Source organism: Gobio gobio, assembly GCF_949357685.1.
Source record: "Gobio gobio genome assembly, chromosome: 4".
Classification (NCBI taxonomy): Eukaryota; Metazoa; Chordata; class Actinopteri; order Cypriniformes; family Gobionidae; genus Gobio; species Gobio gobio.
Window position 1 is genome coordinate 230,592 of NC_137100.1, and position 22,464 is coordinate 253,055.

The 22,464-nt window shown below is 41.1% G+C and overlaps 1 protein-coding gene across 1 annotated transcript in view; it reads right to left on the minus strand.

Moving 5' to 3' along the window:
• Positions 1–20,762, minus strand: part of LOC307124643 (MOB kinase activator 3B) — a 30,738-nt gene extending 9,976 nt beyond the window's left edge. Inside the window, exons 1-2 of the mRNA XM_079814003.1 lie at positions 20,658–20,762; positions 12,625–13,099 (exon numbers count right to left, since the gene is read on the minus strand). Coding sequence (XP_079670129.1) covers positions 12,625–13,042 — 418 coding nt within the window. The 5' untranslated portion in view covers positions 13,043–13,099; positions 20,658–20,762. The remainder of the gene's footprint in view (positions 1–12,624; positions 13,100–20,657) is intronic.
• Between the last annotated feature and the right edge of the window lie 1,702 nt (positions 20,763–22,464).

Here is a 22,464-nt window from a genome sequence, read left to right on the forward strand (position 1 = left end):
TCCTGCGTTTGTGGCAGCTCCTCTTCTGCAAAAGATGTGTATGTGTGTAAAGTGTGTGTGTGTGTGTGTAAAGTGTGTGTGTGTGTGGCAGTTGTGTAAGCGTACATGAGTTTGGTGTGAGAGACTGAAGTAGAGCCTTTGTTTCCTGACAGAAGCTCATTGTGTCGGAATGAAGCGCTGCTTGTGTTCAGATCGCAGTGTGTGAAGACTGAAGAACACACACACACACACACACACACACACACACACACACACACACACACACACTGAGCTGACCGCGCTTACACACACACACACTGCCCCTGCCCCTAAACCTACCCATCACACACATACACACACACACACACACACACACTGAGCTGATCGCGCTTACACACACACACACTGCCCCTGCCCCTAAACCTACCCATCACACACACACACACACACACACACACACACACACACACACACACACTGCCCCTGCCCCTAAACCTACTCATCACACACTGACAGAGAAACGCACGTCAACAAGCCTCTGGAGCACACACACACACACACACACACACACACACACACACACACACACACACACACACACACACTGAGCTGACCGCGCTCACACACACACACACACACACACACACACACACACACACACACACACACACACACACACACACACACACACACACACACACACACACTCCATCCGCCCTTCACAACACTCAATCACAAATTCAGTGTTCGTATATATATCACACATGATCATATACTGGATCATAATATAGCCATTTTGCTGGAAATTCAACCCAAAAAGTTTTATATATTACATTAATGCTATTTTATGATAAATGAGAGTTTTTTTTGTAACTTGATAAAACAAACGGCAAAATTATTCATAATAAATGAATGAGAAGACACATATGAATGATTAGAAACGCTCTGGAATGATGAACATGAGGCTGTCCGGTGTGTGTAGCACAGCTGTGCCAATCTCCAGAAGACTAGCCGCATAAGCTAGCAAACGCAGGATTAGCCGAGCTCTCAGTCATGTGATCAGACCGCCATCTTAATCTGCTCATAAAAAAACCTTCATGACCTTTCACCTTCATCCCTGAGCTGCTCCACTGTACTCATAAGAAAGAGCGTGATCTGGGTTTAACGCCAAACACATGATTAGACCAGGACTTTATTTCAGAGTTTAGTTTCCCTTCACATGAACACATGTTTATTTACAACCCAATAGATAATAAAAGAGCAAATGACCATAAAAACTGAAACAGGAAGTCACATGATCTTCCTCTTCCTCTAACTCAGAGACGTCTCCTCTGGATGTGGACAGACATGGGCGTCACTGGGCCCTTTTTAGGGGGCTTAATTCAGCCTCAACCCCTAAACTTCTGCCCAGCCCCCCTAAAAAATCTGATCTTGATCTGAGCTCTCATTGGTCTGTCATCGCTTGTCAATGTCAACATATTTGAGAAAACCAATCAGATCAGAGTAGGCGGGCTTTATGTTCACAGAAGCTGCTGAGGCTGAGCGAATCTGAGCAGCGAGAGATATGAGAGATATGAAGCTAAACTAAACATTTCATATTTGAGCTGCTTCTGTACGTCAGAAATGTTAAACAAATGACAAAAATATTCACGAAAATTAATAAACTTTTGTCTAATTTTGCCATTTTGAATTGAAATAAGCCTATGTAATGCTATTTATAATACAATTAACAAACAAGAAATATTAACAAAGCCATTTTCTTCAGATTAGGCATAAGATTAATAGTAATGAATGTGTGTATATTGTAAATTTATGTAATTCCATTTGTAGCATTTAGTAAATAAAAAAGCTCAGCTTTTTTCAGCCTGTATTGGGCATAAGATTAATAATGAATGTGTGCATATTGTGAATTAATTTATTTACTCAGCTTTCCTGTTGGCCTTCAGTAAATGAACTCGTCTACAAAAATCATTCATAAAACATATATCAGTTAAACATGTGTTTTCTGTCTTCACTGATGAAAATGGAAAAACTTCATCAGTCATATCTGCCACTGATATGGTTTTTCAAGCTATCGTTGTCTAATTTTTTGGTGTTCAGAATATGTTTAAATGCACATGATCATGGAAATCATGATGTTCTCGGGGAGCATGTCCTCTAACTACATCACATGTGGGATCTCAGTGATTATAAACCTGCTTACATTCTATGATTAAGGGATGTTCAATACGGTCATGCAGAATAAGGCATTAATATTTGCTTTATTAGTAATAATAAACAGCCAATATCCTAATATGCATACTAATAAGCTACTAGTTATTAGTGAGAACTGGACCCTGAACTAAAAAGTGTTGCCATTTTTGTTTCATACCCCACTACAATGAAAATCCTAGAATCACCCTTGTGGACAGACGTTCCCAATCCCTACAAATACAGAGAATATGATCCCCAAAGCAGAGATATTCCCATATCTGTCACTTTCTAAAGCATGATGTTTGGCTTCTGTGAACAGTAAAGATTGGGCAATTTGACTCTGACGGGCACAGGTGGGATATGAGGGCAAACAGATCCGCCTCCTTTACTGTGAAACACTGAGACAACACAACAAACCACAGTTAACCACAGTAAACCACAACAAACCACAGTAAACCACAACAAACCACAGTAAACCACAGTAAACCACAACAAACCACAGTTAACCACAGTAAACCACAGTAAACCACAGTTAACCACAGTAAACCACAACAAACCACAGTAAACCACAGTTAACCACAGTAAACCACAACAAACCACAGTAAACCACAGTTAACCACAGTAAACCACAGTTAACCACAGTAAACCACAACAAACCACAGTAAACCACAGTTAACCACAGTAAACCACAACAAACCACAGTAAACCACAGTTAACCACAGTAAACCACAGTTAACCACAGTAAACCACAGTAAACCACAGTAAACCACAGTTAACCACAGTAAACCACAACAAACCACAGTAAACCACAGTTAACCACAGTAAACCACAACAAACCACAGTAAACCACAGTTAACCACAGTAAACCACAGTTAACCACAGTAAACCACAACAAACCACAGTAAACCACAGTTAACCACAGTAAACCACAACAAACCACAGTTAACCACAGTAAACCACAACAAACCACAGTTAACCACAGTTAACCACAGTAAACCACAGTTAACCACAGTAAACCACAACAAACCACAGTAAACCACAGTAAACCACAGTAAACCACAGTAAACCACAGTAAACCACAACAAACCACAGTAAACCACAGTTAACCACAGTAAACCACAGTTAACCACAGTAAACCACAACAAACCACAGTAAACCACAGTAAACCACAGTAAACCACAACAAACCACAGTTAACCACAGTTAACCACAGTAAACCACAGTAAACCACAGTAAACCACAACAAACCACAGTAAACCACAGTTAACCACAGTAAACCACAGTTAACCACAGTAAACCACAACAAACCACAGTAAACCACAGTAAACCACAGTAAACCACAACAAACCACAGTTAACCACAGTAAACCACAACAAACCACAGTTAACCACAGTAAACCACAACAAACCACAGTAAACCACAGTAAACCACAACAAACCACAGTAAACCACAGTAAACCACAACAAACCACAGTAAACCACAGTAAACCACAACAAACCACAGTAAACCACAACAAACCACAGTAAACCACAACAAACCACAGTAAACCACAACAAACCACAGTAAACCACCGTAAACCACAACAAACCACAGTAAACCACAACAAACCACAGTAAACCACAGTAAACCACAACAAACCACAGTAAACCACAACAAACCACAGTAAACCACAACAAACCACAGTAAACCACACCACCGTAAACCACAACAAACCACAGTAAACCACAACAAACCACAGTAAACCACAGTAAACCACAACAAACCACAGTAAACCACAACAAACCACAGGAAACCACAACAAACCACAACAAACCACAACAAACCACAGGAAACCACAACAAACCACAACAAACCACAGTAAACCACAACACACCACAGTAAACCACAGTAAACCACAGTAAACCACAACAAACCACAGTAAACCACAACAAACCACAGGAAACCACAACAAACCACAACAAACCACAGGAAACCACAGGAAACCACAACAAACCACAGTAAACCACAACACACCACAGTAAACCACAGTAAACCACAGTAAACCACAACAAACCACAGTAAACCACAACAAACCACAGTAAACCACAACAAACCACAACAAACCACAACAAACCACAGTAAACCACAGTAAACCACAGTAAACCACAGTAAACCACAACCAACCACAGTAAACCACAACCAACCACAGTAAACCACAACAAACCACAGTAAACCACAGTAAACCACAACCAACCACAGTAAACCACAACCAACCACAGTAAACCACAACAAACCACAGTAAACCACAGTAAACCACAACCAACCACAGTAAACCACAACAAACCACAGTAAACCACAGTAAACCACAACCAACCACAGTAAACCACAACCAACCACAGTAAACCACAACAAACCACAGTAAACCACAGTAAACCACAACCAACCACAGTAAACCACAACAAACCACAGTAAACCACAGTAAACCACAACCAACCACAGTAAACCACAACAAACCACAGTAAACCACAGTAAACCACAGTAAACCACAACAAACCACAGTAAACCACAGTAAACCACAACAAACCACAGTAAACCACAGTAAACCCAAAGTCAAATGGCAAAAATAGAGGAATCAGTCACTAAAACCAATGTTGGGAGAATTGGAAGAAACTGAATTGAAAGAGATTTCCAAACACTATTTGATGAAGTAGGAACTGGCACAGATTGGAAGCAAAAACATCTGGAGGAAGTGGAACTGGAGCTGTTGTCGGAGCCTAACCCTAACCTGAAGAAAACTACAACCCCAAATCAGAAAAAGTTGGGACAGTATGGAAAACGCAAATAAATAAAAAAAGAAGTGATTTCTAAATTTCCTTTGACTTGTATTTCATTGCAGACAATATGAACACAAAATATTTCATGTTTTGTCTGGTCAACTTCATGTCATTTGTAAATATGCATCCTTTCCTGTCATTCAGACCTGCAACACATTTCAAAAAAAGTTGGGACAGGAGCAATTTAGGGCTAGTAATGAGGTAAAATGGTTAAATAATGATGGGATTTGAAACAGGTGATGTCAACAGATGATTGTAATTATGATTTGGTAAAAAAGCAGCATCCAAGAAAGGTCTAATCCTTTAGGAGCAAAGATGGGCCGAGGATCGCCAGTTTGCCAACAAATACGTGAGAAAATTATTGAAATGTTTAAAAACAATGTTCCTCAAAGAAAGATAGGAAGAGATTTGGATATTTCACATTCAACAGTGCATAACATAATTAAAAGATTCAAGGAATCTGGAGGAATTTCAGTGCGTAAAGGACAAGGGCGCAAGCCTAAGCTGAACAACCGTGATCTCCGATCCCTCAGGCGGCACTGCATCAAGAATCGTCATCATCTAGAAGCCATATCACCACATGGGCTTAGGACTACTTTGGCAAACCTTTGTCAAGTACCACAATACGTAGTTACATCCACAAATGCCAGTTAAAACTGTACTGTGCCAAAAGGAAGCCCTATGTTAACAGTGTCCAGAAGCGCCGTCGACTTCTCTGGGCTCGGAGGCATCTGGGATGGACCATCACACAGTGGAAACGTGTACTGTGCTCAGATGAAGCAGTATTTCAGGTATTTTTGGGGAGGAATGGACGCCGTGTGCTCTGGACCAAAGAAGAAAAGGATCATCCAGACTGTTACCAGCAACAAGTCCAGAAGCCAGGCTCTGTCATGGTATGGGGTTGTGTCAGTGCCCTTGGCAAAGGTAACTTGCACTTCTGTGAAGGCGCCATTAATGCTGAAAAGTACATCGAGATTTTGGAGCATAATATGCTGCCTTCAAGAAGACATCTTTTCCAGGGACGTCCATGCATATTTCAACAAGACAATGCAAAACCACATTCTGCACACATTCTGCAGTCCTGGCTGCGGAGGAAGAGGGTTCGGGTACTTGACTGGCCTGCCTCAGTCCCGACCTGTCTCCAATAGAGAATGTGGACAACGAAGACCCCGAACTGTTGCCCACCTTAAGACTTGTTTGCAGGAAGAATGGGACAAAATTACACCTGAAACACTTCATCACTTGGTGTCTTCAGTCCCTAAACGTCTTTTAAGTGTTGTGAAAAGGAATGGCAAAATTACAAAGTGGTAAATTCTTTACTTTCCCAACTTTTTTTGAAATGTGTTGCAGGTCTGAATGACAGGAGACAAATGACAAATGACATGAAGTTGACCAGACAAAACATGAAATATTTTGTGTTCATATTGTCTGCAATGAAATTGTCAAAGTAAATGTAGAAATCACTTCTTTTTTTTTTTTTGCGTTTTCCATACTGTCCCAACTTTTTCTGATTTGGGGTTGTACCATCACGAGCTCCAGGAACACCAGCCAGATAACTCTCTCTCTGTTGGTCTAAGCATCACATCCACCTAAACGCTGAAGTGAGAGATGAAGCTGAAGCCCCAGTCCCACAGAGAGCGATGACTATATTAGACTGGGGTCTATGGCCAGGCTTTATTGGCCATCCGAATACCGGGGTCCAAAGCTCGGGGGTGAGCCGATGTGGATTCTGATCCCTATAAGGCAGAAATAGTGATGCAAAAGACTATGCGTGCTAACCATCACCATAGTAAACATGGTAAATATGACCGCTTGAAAAAATCTGACCAATCACAATCCTGTATTTACTTCATCTGTCAGTACGTCTCGTCTCTTTATACCGGCTGTATGATATCCATATTTAGCTCCGCATGTCATGAAATGAAGAGTTTTTCGGGAGCTTCTTCTGTTTCTCTGACTGAAAGTATTGAGACTGTCTCTGGAGAGAGTGATAAAGCTCCTCAGGTCATATTTTACTAGACAATTTGTAGAAATGATCATTCGTTCTAAATGTGATGTAAACAAACCGTCCTGTGACTACAGTCTGCAAATAAAAAGAAACAGACACGACGGAATAAGAACGTGTGTCCACTATCTTTAGTGAAATAGCGGTAAATACCACTTTACTGCTGTGTGGCTAAAGTGTAATCTCGACAGATTCGTTCATTATGATCAATGGAACACTTACTATTGTAAACCTGTGTTAAACTTGTGTGACGCTGCTCCAGAGAGGGTTTTAGTGACACTCTTTCCTTCATGAGGAGTGTTTCCTTCTTTATCTTCATTATTGACCATCATTGATCTGCATCATGCGCTAGAGGATCTGGCAGAGCTGTGTTTCTGTGTTTCTGTGTTTCTGTGTTTCTGTGTTTGCTGGAGCTCAGCGGGTTCGGTTTCAGGAGGATCGCGCTTCACCTTGAATTATTGACCGTATGTGGGGGATTGTGTTTCCTGTGAAGGAGACCGTCCGCCCTCTCTCTGGGATGGGGGACCATAAAGCCGTGGTTATTACGTGTAAAGATGATCGCATGCAGCAAAGAGTGGAAACCCTTAAAATGGACTAATCATACAGACACACACACACACACACACACACACACACACACACACACACACACACACACACACACACACACACACAGACAAATCTGGTCACGCACAACAGACAATGAAAAGGCAGACAAAAAGTTGGTATTCAAGTTGAATCCCACTTGGTGGAGTTAGATTAATCAGAACATGAAGCTGGTTCTATACAACTCAATGTATTTATGGGTTTTCAACCTTTTTGCTTACAAATGTCTTTCCTCATTTTTGCAGTTGTCTGCTGCTGCTTCCATTTTTGCTTCTGTTGTGCTTGTCCCCGATGCTGCTTGCATCTTTATTTATTAACCATTATTATTAGTGATATTAAACATACTGTATATACACTGGCGGTAAAAAGTTTGGAATTTTAAGATTTTTGTAATGTTTTTGAAGGAAGTCTTGGCCCCACTTTATATTAGGTGGCCTTAACTACAATGTACTTACTGTGTTCAAATTGTATTGCAAAACACCTTTACTGATATTGAGGTGGGATACGGGTAGGGTTAGGGACAGGTGTGGTGGTGTGGGTAAGTTTAAGGGTAGGGTTAGGGACAGGTGTGGTGGTGTGGGTAAGTTTAAGGGTAGAGTTAGGGACAGGTGTGGTGGTGTGGGTAAGTTTAAGGGTAGAGTTAGGGACAGGTGTGGTGTTGTGGGTAAGTTTAAGGATAGGGTTAGGGACAGGTGTGGTGGTGTGGGTAAGTTTAAGGGTAGGGTTAGGGACAGGTGTGGTGGTGTGGGTAAGTTTAAGGGTAGGGTTAGGGACAGGTGTGGTGGTGTGGGTTAGTTTAAGGGTAGAGTTAGGGACAGGTGTGGTGGTGTGGGTTAGTTTAAGGGTAGAGTTAGGGACAGGTGTGGTGGTGTGGGTAAGTTTAAGGGTAGGGTTAGGGACAGGTGTGGTGGTGTGGGTTAGTTTAAGGGTAGAGTTAGGGACAGGTGTGGTGGTGTGGGTAAGTTTAAGGGTAGGGTTAGGGACAGGTGTGGTGGTGTGGGTAAGTTTAAGGGTAGAGTTAGGGACAGGTGTGGTGGTGTGGGTAAGTTTAAGGGTAGAGTTAGGGACAGGTGTGGGTAAGTTTAAGGGTAGGGTTAGGGACAGGTGTGGTGGTGTGGGTAAGTTTAAGGGTAGAGTTAGGGACAGGTGTGGTGGTGTGGGTAAGTTTAAGGGTAGAGTTAGGGACAGGTGTGGGTAAGTTTAAGGGTAGGGTTAGGGACAGGTGTGGTGGTGTGGGTAAGTTTAAGGGTAGGGTTAGGGACAGGTGTGGTGGTGTGGGTAAGTTTAAGGGTAGGGTTAGGGACAGGTGTGGTGGTGTGGGTAAGTTTAAGGGTAGAGTTAGGGACAGGTGTGGTGGTGTGGGTAAGTTTAAGGGTAGGGTTAGGGACAGGTGTGGTGGTGTGGGTAAGTTTAAGGGTAGAGTTAGGGACAGGTGTGGTGGTGTGGGTAAGTTTAAGGGTAGAGTTAGGGACAGGTGTGGTGGTGTGGGTAAGTTTAAGGGTAGAGTTAGGGACAGGTGTGGTGGTGTGGGTGAGTTTAAGGGTAGGGTTAGGGACAGGTGTGGTGGTGTGGGTGAGTTTAAGGGTAGGGTTAGGGACAGGTGTGGTGGTGTGGGTGAGTTTAAGGGTAGGGTTAGGGACAGGTGTGGTGGTGTGGGTCAGTTTAAGGGTAGGGTTAGGGACAGGTGTGGTGGTGTGGGTTAGTTTAAGGGTAGGGTTAGGGACAGGTGTGGTGGTGTGGGTTAGTTTAAGGGTAGAGTTAGGGACAGGTGTGGTGGTGTGGGTAAGTTTAAGGGTAGAGTTAGGGACAGGTGTGGTGGTGTGGGTAAGTTTAAGGGTAGAGTTAGGGACAGGTGTGGTGGTGTGGGTAAGTTTAAGGGTAGAGTTAGGGACAGGTGTGGTGGTGTGGGTAAGTTTAAGGGTAGAGTTAGGGACAGGTGTGGTGGTGTGGGTAAGTTTAAGGGTAGGGTTAGGGACAGGTGTGGTGGTGTGGGTAAGTTTAAGGGCAGGGTTAGGGACAGGTGTGGTGGTGTGGGTCAGTTTAAGGGTAGAGTTAGGGACAGGTGTGGAGGTGTGGGTAAGTTTAAGGGTAGGGTTATGGACAGGTGTGGTGGTGTGGGTAAGTTTAAGGGTAGGGTTATGGACAGGTGTGGTGGTGTGGGTGAGTTTAAGGGTAGGGTTATGGACAGGTGTGGTGGTGTGGGTAAGTTTAAGGGTAGGGTTATGGACAGGTGTGGTGGTGTGGGTCAGTTTAAGGGTAGAGTTAGGGACAGGTGTGGTGGTGTGGGTCAGTTTAAGGGTAGAGTTAGGGACAGGTGTGGTGGTGTGGGTAAGTTTAAGGGTAGGGTTATGGACAGGTGTGGTGGTGTGGGTGAGTTTAAGGGCAGGGTTAGGGACAGGTGTGGAGGTGTGGGTGAGTTTAAGGGTAGGGTTAGGGACAGGTGTGGTGGTGTGGGTGAGTTTAAGGGTAGAGTTAGGGACAGGTGTGGTTGTGTGGGTGAGTTTAAGGGTAGGGTTAGGGACCGGCGTGGTGGTGTGGGTTAGTTTAAGGGCAGGGTTAGGGACAGGTGTGGTGGTGTGGGTTAGTTTAAGGGTAGGGTTAGGGACCGGCGTGGTGGTGTGGGTTAGTTTAAGGGCAGGGTTAGGGACAGGTGTGGTGGTGTGGGTTAGTTTAAGGGTAGGGTTAGGGACAGGTGTGGTGGTGTGGGTGAGTTTAAGGGTAGAGTTAGGGACAGGTGTGGTTGTGTGGGTGAGTTTAAGGGTAGGGTTAGGGACCGGCGTGGTGGTGTGGGTTAGTTTAAGGGTAGGGTTAGGGACAGGTGTGGTGGTGTGGGTTAGTTTAAGGGTAGGGTTAGGGACCGGCGTGGTGGTGTGGGTTAGTTTAAGGGTAGGGTTAGGGACAGGTGTGGTGGTGTGGGTAAGTTTAAGGGTAGGGTTAGGGACCGGCGTGGTGGTGTGGGTTAGTTTAAGGGTAGGGTTAGGGGCAGGTGTGGTGGTGTGGGTTAGTTTAAGTGTAGAGTTAGGGACAGGTGTGGTGGTGTGGGTAAGTTTAAGGGTAGAGTTAGGGACAGGTGTGGTGGTGTGGGTAAGTTTAAGGGTAGAGTTAGGGACAGGTGTGGTGGTGTGGGTAAGTTTAAGGGTAGGGTTAGGGACAGGTGTGGTGGTGTGGGTAAGTTTAAGGGCAGGGTTAGGGACAGGTGTGGTGGTGTGGGTCAGTTTAAGGGTAGAGTTAGGGACAGGTGTGGAGGTGTGGGTAAGTTTAAGGGTAGGGTTATGGACAGGTGTGGTGGTGTGGGTAAGTTTAAGGGTAGGGTTATGGACAGGTGTGGTGGTGTGGGTGAGTTTAAGGGTAGGGTTATGGACAGGTGTGGTGGTGTGGGTAAGTTTAAGGGTAGGGTTATGGACAGGTGTGGTGGTGTGGGTCAGTTTAAGGGTAGAGTTAGGGACAGGTGTGGTGGTGTGGGTCAGTTTAAGGGTAGAGTTAGGGACAGGTGTGGTGGTGTGGGTAAGTTTAAGGGTAGGGTTATGGACAGGTGTGGTGGTGTGGGTGAGTTTAAGGGCAGGGTTAGGGACAGGTGTGGAGGTGTGGGTGAGTTTAAGGGTAGGGTTAGGGACAGGTGTGGTGGTGTGGGTGAGTTTAAGGGTAGAGTTAGGGACAGGTGTGGTGGTGTGGGTGAGTTTAAGGGTAGGGTTAGGGACCGGCGTGGTGGTGTGGGTTAGTTTAAGGGCAGGGTTAGGGACAGGTGTGGAGGTGTGGGTGAGTTTAAGGGTAGGGTTAGGGACAGGTGTGGTGGTGTGGGTAAGTTTAAGGGTAGGGTTAGGGACCGGCGTGGTGGTGTGGGTTAGTTTAAGGGTAGGGTTAGGGACAGGTGTGGTGGTGTGGGTTAGTTTAAGGGTAGGGTTATGGACAGGTGTGGTGGTGTGGGTTAGTTTAAGGGTAGGGTTAGGGACAGGTGTGGTGGTGTGGGTTAGTTTAAGGGTAGGGTTATGGACAGGTGTGGTGGTGTGGGTAAGTTTAAGGGTAGAGTTAGGGACAGGTGTGGTGGTGTGGGTTAGTTTAAGGGTAGGGTTATGGACAGGTGTGGTGGTGTGGGTTAGTTTAAGGGTAGGGTTAGGGACAGGTGTGGTGGTGTGGGTTAGTTTAAGGGTAGGGTTAGGGGCAGGTGTGGTGGTGTGGGTTAGTTTAAGGGTAGAGTTAGGGACAGGTGTGGTGGTGTGGGTTAGTTTAAGGGTAGGGTTATGGACAGGTGTGGTGGTGTGGGTAAGTTTAAGGGTAGGGTTAGGGACAGGTGTGGTGGTGTGGGTTAGTTTAAGGGTAGGGTTAGGGGCAGGTGTGGTGGTGTGGGTTAGTTTAAGGGTAGAGTTAGGGACAGATGTGGTGGTGTGGGTTAGTTTAAGGGTAGAGTTAGGGACAGGTGTGGTGGTGTGGGTTAGTTTAAGGGTAGAGTTATGGTCAGGTGTGGTGGTGTGGGTTAGTTTAAGGGTAGAGTTAGGGACAGGTGTGGTGGTGTGGGTAAGTTTAAGGGTAGAGTTATGGTCAGGTGTGGTGGTGTGGGTTAGTTTAAGGGTAGGGTTAGGTGTAAGGGAAGTGTCAACTGTGTAATTACAAATGTAACTACAGAAATTAATTACAGATGTAATTACATGCAGGTATTTTTTTAAATGTAAGTACAATGTAAAAACATGTATGTACACAATAAGTGCATTGTATCAAATTATTAATTAAAATGTTAGTACATAGTAGTTAAGGCCATCTAATATAAAGTGGGTCCGAAGTCTCTTCTGCTCACCTGCATTTATTTGATCACAAATACAGGAAAAACAGTTGCACAGTTATCACAATTAAAATAACTGTTGGATATAATTTATTATGCTGAATTTCCAGCACCATTACTCCAGTGTCACTTGATCCTACAGTTTGTACTGTATTTTTCATCAAGTAAATATGCTTTGGTGAGCAGAAGAGACATTTCAAAAACATCCACTTGAAAAAAATCCATAATTTTTGACCGGCACATGGAAACACTGACCGATGCTGGTGGGGAAAACGTCCTGGTTGTTGATCTGGACCTCTATCCAGTCCATCAGCAGGTCCATGTACTGCGGCGCGGGCAGCGGCGTGGGCTTCTTATACTTGTGCTCGTCCTGCCACCGGTACTCGAACCGCGGGCCGCCGGACATCACGGGACAGCTCTTCTCCGTGCAGAACTCACACACCGTCCCGTAGATGAGGTTGATCCGGTTGAAGAAGTCCACCACGTGCACGGCCACCCAGTCGCTCAGATGCTCGCCGGGCGGCAGATGGACCGCCGCCTTCAGGTCCACACCCGAGTCCAGCGAGGCCTGAGCACGTTTGTGCAGCTCGAAGCGCTGCGTGCCCGGCTCGAAACGCCGCTTGGGCCGGAACGTCTTGTCTTTGTTGAACACCTGTTTGAGAGCGATGGACATGATGAAGTCTAGGAGAGCAGGATGAAGTCTGGCTCCTCTGCGTTATCACATGCTCTCCTGAAAAACAAACGAGCCTCAGATGAGAAACAATCAGGGGCGCCGCTAGCAATTTTGGGTCCTATGAAAGAATATGAAGTTGGGCCCCCTAGCCAAAAATTTTGTCTGCAATTTAATAATACTGACCATTTAAAGGGTTAGTTCACCCAAAAATGTAAATTGTGTCATTAATGACTGAGCCTCATGTGGTTGGACACCCGTCAGACCTCCGTTCATCTTCAGACACAAATGAAGATATTTTAGTGTAAATCTGATGCTCTGAAAGGCCTCCATTGGCTCAACTTTACACTCTCAAGACCCTTAAAAGACACTAAAGACTAAAGTTACAAAGTCCATCGTACTACAGCGGCTCTACAATAACTTTATGAAGACGAGAATAGTTTCTGTGCGCAAAAAAACCCTAAATAACGACTTATATAGAGATGACGATTTCAAAACACGGCATCATGAAGTTTCGGAGCGTTATGAATCAGTGAGTCGATTCAGCGGTTCAGAGCGTTATGAATCAGTGAGTCGATTCAGCGGTTCAGAGCGTTATGAATCAGTGAGTCGATTCAGCGGTTCAGAGCGTTATGAATCAGTGAGTCGATTCAGCGGTTCAGAGCGTTATGAATCAATGAGTCGATTCAGCGGTTCAGAGCGTTATGAATCAGTGAGTCGATTCAGCGGTTCAGAGTGTTATGAATCAGTGAGTCGAATCAGCGGTTCATAGTGTCATGAATCAGTGAGTCGATTCAGCAGTTCAGAGTGTTATGAATCAGTGAGTCGATTCAGCGGTTCAGAGCGTTATGAATCAGTGAGTCGAATCAGCGGTTCAGAGTGTTATGAATCAGTGAGTCGATTCAGCGGTTCAGAGTGTTATGAATCAGTGAGTCGATTCAGCGGTTCAGAGCGTTATGAATCAGTGAGTCGATTCAGTGGTTCAGAGCGTTATGAATCAGTGAGTCGATTCAGCGGTTCAGAGCGTTATGAATCAGTGAGTCGATTCAGTGGTTCAGAGCGTTATGAATCAGTGAGTCGATTCAGCGGTTCAGAGCGTTATGAATCAGTGAGTCGATTCAGTGGTTCAGAGCGTTATGAATCAGTGAGTCGATTCAGCGGTTCAGAGCGTTATGAATCAGTGAGTCGAATCAGCAGTTTGGATCGCCAAATTTCAGCAGTTTGGCGGTTTGACACGCGATCCGAATCATGATTCGACTCACTGATTCATAGTGCTTCGAAGCTTCATGAGGCCGTGTTTTGAAATCGTCATCACTATATAAGTCGTTATTTAGGTTTTTTTTGCGCACAGAAACTATTCTTGTCTTCATAAAGTTATTGTAGAGCCGCTGTAGTGAGATGGACTTTGTAACTTTAGTCTTTAGTGTCTTTTAAGGGTCTTGAGAGTGTAAAGTTGTAGTGTAAACCACATGAGGCTCAGTCATTAATGACACAATTTACATTTTTGGGTGAACTAACCCTTTAAGCTCTGCTCGCTCAACCCAGAATGCCCCAATTGACTGATGAAACATTGATTAAAATTAAGATACAATTTATTCAAACAAAACTTATTGAAGTGGTCATAATCATGTCTGACCCACTCCGTGTCTCCTGGCATTGCGCATCTTATGATGTGTCCTTTCTAACTCATGCTGTTCACTTTTCATAATCAACATAGATTGACAGATTGACAACATATACATACAAAATAACATTATAATATGTAAACATAAATATAAAACTAAACACTTTTTCTTAATGGCTACAACAATTATAGTAGCCTACAGTACAGAGAAATGTCATGTCGGAGTGGGCTTTGAGCAAATGTCGTTTTACCCGCGAGCGGTTCATGAGTGGAGTGTTTTGCTGGATTTTGCCGGAAATGCAGAAATAAGACATCATTTTGTTATATTTGTAACTCTTTGGTAGATTATACATTTCTATTACATTACTTCTAGTACTGTTACTACTAGTTACTACTAGTCTGTTTAGACTAACAAACACACACGGTCAGTCAAACGTTTGGACACACTTGACTGAATTACGTTTCTTGGGGAACTCTTCGATCTAAAGGCTTCATTTTGTAGACAAATGTGATTAAACAAAGTGGAGGTGTTCCTCCCTCAATAGTGTGAGAATCTGACAAAGAGGAACCGTTTTCACGTCTCATGATTTGATCACGACATCATTCTAAAACACGGGTGAAAGTACGTCCAAACTATCGACTAGTCCTGCAGACATAAATCATGCATCAGTGAATCTGCTGCATCTGCTTTGCTCAAGGCCAATATCTGCGTAACAACATCTTTCTGAAGACTCTCCGGTCAACACAATCTGTAAAACTTCCAATCAACCCAAACCAAACCATACATCCGGACGTCATCAAAGGGTTTGAGACATCTCAAATACACCAAAGGTCATGTTGCTTTGACATCAAATTAAAGCTCACGGCTCGACATTAACTTTTTTACTTGGTTGGAGTTAGGAGCACCAGCAAAAAAAGTTGCTTGTCTAGAAAAAAAGTTGATTTTTGTGTTTAACTTACATTTATTCTGAAGCAATATTTTCACCAGTGTTCTATCAGCTTTGACATATTTAAACGGTCTAGGAGGAATTCGAAAAATTCAAAATGGCGGGAACATTTTCATGAAAATTAAAATGACATGATAGGGTGCAATTGGAGGAATCAGAAGAAAGAATGATTGTGTCTCTATCCCTTACGGTTCAAAAGTTATTAACACAAACGTGAGTGAAACTTTGAACAGGTGGTGGCGCTAGAGGGATTGAGATAGAGACTCCATATTTGCTATGGTGACAGTTCAGACTGTCCTCTGTCAGTGAGCCAAATTTCACACTGAAATTGCTTCACACCTTTGTTGCCTGGCCCCTTATAATAAGACATAGGCTGTTACCAATCAAAGTAAATATTTTACACTGAAAAATTACACTTAAATATGAGATCGTTTGAAATATATTTTGAATATACAAATAATAAACGTTGGAAAGAACCATACTTTTAAACATGAAACTAAAGGTGACCGTCTTAATGAGTGAGTCATTGAATCTTTGACTCAAACGATTCGTTCAAACAGCGGATTCGTTCAGAAGTGAAACACGGCCGAGTGATGTTTGGAACTATTTACACTTCTGAAACAGAAGAAACACAGTCAATATTGCATCTAAAGTGTAAGTGGCTTATATGAAATCAATGTCACATCTTCAATCGTTGTTTTCGGTCTTCAGCGCGCAAGTTAGCTCGCAGTCACGTGACAACAGAGCGCAGTGAAAGAGAGGCTCATATTACCCAACCTCCAGCTTTAAAGTGAAGCGCGTAAAGATGAAGTTTGATTGGTTATTACTCAAAACAAATGCTCCCAAATACATTTTGAGGTCACACAGATTCAATTTCGGGAGAATATGAACAATTTCGAGCCTAGCCGTAACCCCAAACACACTGCAGTTTCACAACTCCAGCCAGTTCATCATTAAGACTCAATCCTTCACAAGATTAACCCTTAATCGTCCCTCAGGGTTTACTTTTGAGTCCCTTGTGCTCAGATAGACCCCAAACTTTTACAGAGCGATTGCATAAGGAAATATACATTTTTTACATGGAAAACTATATATCATTTTTTTTTATTTACTTCTCAACTATACATTTATGCAGTTTTTGTGGGTATTTGGTAGTTTTTTAACTATTTACTGCACAAATACTTAACTATGTCATAAATTGGCTCATTAAAAAATATTTTTTTATGAAAAAATCACTTAAATGATGATCTTAAATAAATATAAATAGTTTTTGGACATTGCTCTGTGTGTTAGGGATAGAATACCGCCATCTGTAGGTTTGTGGAAAAACTTTAGGAATTATAGTTAAAGAGAGAGAGAGAGAGAGAGAGAGAGAGAGAGAGAGAGAGAGAGAGAGAGAGAGAGAGAGAGAGTGCAATGACCACATTATCCACTAGAGGTCCAGGGGGAAGTTATGCAGAAGTTAAGCTGCCTTTCAACTTTCTTTTATTTGCCCTTTTCCCTCTCTTTCTCATGATTGTTCCATGTTGCATTTGTGCTCTAGTATTAGGCCTTCATTTATGTATGGATTTTTTTCAGATTTATGCCAGTTTTGTTGATTTTATTTGCCAGTTTCTATAAAAATGCTCTCTGTTGCAGTCACACACATGTGTGTGTGTGTGTGTGCGTATGAGACAGAAAGTTCGTTCCACTTTGTGTTTATGCTCTAGGACCAGATATTGATATAAATGTAGAAATTTTCAGATTTATACTGGATTTAGTTTATTTAATTTTTTTTTTTACAAACAAAGTGCATTTTTTTACATTTTCCCATTCATTGCCAAAATAAAAAAAAAATGCTCCAGACACCTGTTTTTGTGTGTGTGTGTGTGTGTGTGTGTGAGTGAACATGCTTGTTCCATTTTGCATTTGTGCTCTAGTATTAGTCCTTCATTTATATATGAAAATATTTCAGATTTATGCCAGTTTTGTTGATTTTATTTGCCAATTTCAATAAAAAATACTCTCTGTTGCAGTCACACACACGTGTGTGTGTGTGTGTGTGTGTGTGTGTGTGTGTGTGTGTGTGTGTGTGTGTGTGTGTGTGTGTGTGTGTGTGTGTGTGTGTGTGTGTGTGTGTGTGTGTGTGTGTGTGTGTGTGTGTGTGTGTGTGTGTGTGTTTGTGTGTGTGTGTGTGTGTGTGTGTGCGTGTGTGTATGAGACAGAAAGTTCGTTCCACTTTGTGTTTATGCTCTAGGACCAGACCTTGATATAAATGTAGAAATTTTCAGATTTATACTGGATTTAGTTCATTTTTTTTTGACAAAAAAAGTGAAATTTTTTTTTTTTTTACACTTTCCCATTAATTTTCAATGTGGGGTCAATCTGACCCCGAGGGACTTAAACGGTAATTCTTTTTTTACGCACCTTTAGAACAACCAAATCAAGCCCAGATTGTTTGTGCATGTTTAGATTATTTAGGAAAAGTCCCAGAGTCTCATGGCCCTGAGATGAAGGAACACTTTTAAAAATGGAGGAAAAGTCCAGTGGGTCAGCTGGAGCCCAAGGGGATTTTAAGGGTTAAAACATGCGCCAGTTTTCCAAGAGGACATTTCAAAGTAGAAGAAATGATGGGATATCCTCACTTCTTACAAAGAACCCTCCTGAAAGCAGCCTGTTCCACCGCTGGAGAAACAAATGTCCCGGAGACACGGACAGATGAAGAGTTCAGAGACGAGGGACAGAAGCAGATCATTATGACCCTCAGCAGCGCTGCTCGGGATCTGAAGGACAGCGTGTTTACAGAAGAGAAGAGGCTGGCTTCATGAGGGATGGTTTGGGGCTTTGTCTGTTAATCTTTGTTATGAATGAGTCAGTCGGGTTTCTAGCTAGTCAATGTTTAACTGTGACCGCACATTCTTCTGACCGGAGTCACTGTGCAGAAAACAATCACAGATCAGACCATTGGATCCATTGCTCTGGATAAACACTTACAGTAGTGCGTTTCCAGGCGCTTTTATACAATCTTTAAATGTTTAATCAGTTCAGGCTCTGCCGACAGACGGTCAGATCTACGAGAAGTGTGTGTTCATCATCGAGTCTGATGTGTTGAGTAAAAGTTTATTTTCTACAACAGTGTGTGCTTCAGTGTGGGATTCAACTGCGACTCTCTCTCAAAGTCAGTCAGAGTTACACCAGTAGTGGCGACAAGTGGCTATTATAAGTGCGATTGAATCATTCATTCAACAGATTCGTTCAAAAACACTGATTCAATGGGGAACCAAACGAGTATGAGTGAATCGCTGAATCATTCATTCAACAAATTAATTGAAAAACATAAATTCATTAAAGAACAGAACAAATTACTTTTTTTACGAGTTAATCGCTGAATCATTCTTCCAACAGCTTTTTTCAAAACCATTGATTCATTAAAGAACAGAACAAGTAACTTTCTTTATGAGTGAGTCACTGAATCATTCATTCAAGCGATTCGAATCGAAAAACGCTGATTCAATGAGGAACCAAACGAGTATGAGTGAATCGCTGAATCATTCATTCAACAGATTAATTGAAAAACATCAATTCATTAAAGAACAGAACAAGTGACTTTTTTAATGAGTGAATCGCTGAATCATTCTTCCAACAGATTAATTGAAAAACATCAATTCATTAAAGAAAAGAACAAGTGACTTTTTTATGAGTGAATCGCTAACTCATTCTTCACACAGCTTCGTTCAAAACCATTGATTCATTAAAGAACAGAACATGTGACTTTCTTTATGGGTGAGTCACTGAATCATTAATTCAAGTGATTTGAATCGAAAAACACTGATTCAATGAGGAACCAAACGAGTATGAGTGAATCACTGAATCATTCATTCAACAGATTCGTTCAAAAACACTGATTCATTCAAGAACAGAATAATTGACTTTCTTTATGAGTGAGTCACTGAATCACTGAAAAATGTTTTATTAATCTGAGATCATAAAAATTGCATGTTACTTTTATTTAGTAATGTCCTGAATAAGCTATTTCACATAATAGATGTTTGCATACTCCACAAGACAGAATGACTGAATTTATACAAATCGCCACATTCATAAATGCACAAACCCTGAATCTGAATCTGTCGTTCCCGGATGATCCACGTCTGTTTTCATCATTCATGTTTAGGTCATTGCGACTTTTTATTTCACAACTTCTTTTCTGAGAATTGTGAGATATCAACTAGTACAATTATGAAGGGGGGGAAAAGTCAGAATTGTGAGATAAAAAGTCAGAATTACGTTTTGTTTTTATTTGTTTAGTTTCCATGAAACTCAAGGCATTAAGAGCAGGGGGTGAAAACTTTTGAACAGGATGATGTGTACATTTCTCTTCTGTTGTTTAAAGATCATATTTGTTCATTTAGTGCTGCCCTTCAGAAGAGAATAATAACTACGTTTCCCAGAAAACAAAATTAATCCCATTCAGAAAGTTTACACCCCCCAGATCGTAATGCGTTTCCTTCTTGAACGTCAGTATTTGTATCTTTTTTTCTAAGATTGTCTGCATTTTTTGCTTCAATAAATATTGTGTAAGACTGATGATGTTTAAAATAATATACAGAGGAAAACCCAGACCCATGCCTTATTAGTATTCCAAAGTATTCTAAAGTTTTTAGATTAAGTTACAAAACTTCAACGAAATACATTACAAACGTGTTCAAAGCAAACACACATCCCTCGATCTAAACTCATGAATGAACACACTAGCCAATGCTAAGCCTGAACACACACCCGGATTATAATCTGACTAGATATCATCAACTATTAAACTGAGCAGTCCAGAGTTTATCATATCAGTTAAATTATATATACTTTACGAGACAAAAATAATCTGTAATCTGACAAAATAATTCTCAATACAGAACAGTAACAATAACAGAAGGTTTTATATCTGGAAAGAAAAGTGATCCTCAGTGTAGCTGTCAGACAATATGAGCCTCAGTGACAGCTTCAGGTTATCAAAGGAAACAAACCATAAACCAGTGGCTTTAAAAAGGCAAAACAATATTGAGTAACTCACCGCTGATGTTTGTCATCTGAGTGTCCTCATGGAGAGAGAGAGAGAGAGAGAGAGAGAGAGAGAGAGAGTGGCATGCTTTTCCTTCCATTCAAACACACAGGCTATGGCAAGCCGATTTAACATTTAATCCTTAAAACGTACTAATATATATTTTCTTGCTACTAGAACTTATTCATTAGATACTATTTTTTAAATTGTAACTAGTAACATTTGGAGTAAATACTTGTATCTAATGAATGAGTGGTAGTATCTAATAAGTACTCGTAACTAATAAATGAGTACTAGTATCGATTGAATAAGTACTAGTATCTAATGAATGAGTACTAGTATCGATTGAATAAGTACTAGAATCTAATGAATGAGTACTAGTATCTAATGAATGAGTACTAGTATCTAATGAATGAGTACTAGTATCTAATGAATACTAGTATCTAATGAATGAGTACTAGTATCGATTGAATAAGTACTAGAATCTAATGAATGAGTACTAGTATCTAATGAATGAGTACTAGTATCTAATGAATGAGTACTAGTATCTAATGAATGAGTACTAGTATCTAATGAATGAGTGCTAGTATCTAATAAGTACTCGTAACTAATAAATGAGTACTAGTATCGATTGAATAAGTATTAGTATCTAATGAATGAGTACTAGTATCTAATGAATGAGTACTAGCATCGATTGAATAAGTACTAGTATCTAATGAATGAGTACTAGTATCTAATGAATGAGTACTAGTGTCTAATGAATGAGTACTAGTATCTAATGAATGAGTACTAGTGTCTAATGAATGAGTACTAGTATCTAATGAATGAGTACTAGTATCTAATGAATGAGTGCTAGTATCTAATAAGTACTCGTAACTAATAAATGAGTACTAGTATCGATTGAATAAGTACTAGTATCTAATGAATGAGTACTAGTATCGATTGAATAAGTACTAGAATCTAATGAATGAGTACTAGTATCTAATGAATGAGTACTAGTATCTAATGAATGAGTACTAGTATCGATTGAATAAGTACTAGAATCTAATGAATGAGTACTAGTATCTAATGAATGAGTACTAGTATCTAATGAATGAGTACTAGTATCTAATGAATGAGTACTAGTATCTAATGAATGAGTGCTAGTATCTAATAAGTACTCGTAACTAATAAATGAGTACTAGTATCGATTGAATAAGTATTATTATCTAATGAATGAGTACTAGTATCTAATGAATGAGTACTAGCATTGATTGAATAAGTACTAGTATCTAATGAATGAGTACTAGTATCTAATGAATGAGTACTAGTGTCTAATGAATGAGTACTAGTATCTAATGAATGAGTACTAGTATCTAATGAATGAGTACTAGTGTCTAATGAATGAGTACTAGTATCTAATGAATGAGTACTAGTATCTAGTGAAGGAGTACTAGTATCTAATGAATGAGTAATAGTATCTAATGAATGAGTACTAGAATCTAATGAATGAGTACTAGTATCTAATGAATGAATGAGTACTAGTATCTAATGAATGAGTACTAGTATCTAATGAATGAGTACTAGAATCTAATGAATGAGTACTAGAATCTAATGAATGAATGAGTACTAGTATCTAATGAATGAGTACTAGTATCTAATGAATGAGTACTAGTATCTAATGAATGAATACTAGTATCTAATGAATGAGTACTAGTATCTAATGAATGAGTAATAGTATCTAATGAATGAGTACTAGAATCTAATGAATGAGTACTAGTATCTAATGAATGAATGAGTACTAGTATCTAATGAATGAGTACTAGTATCTAATGAATGA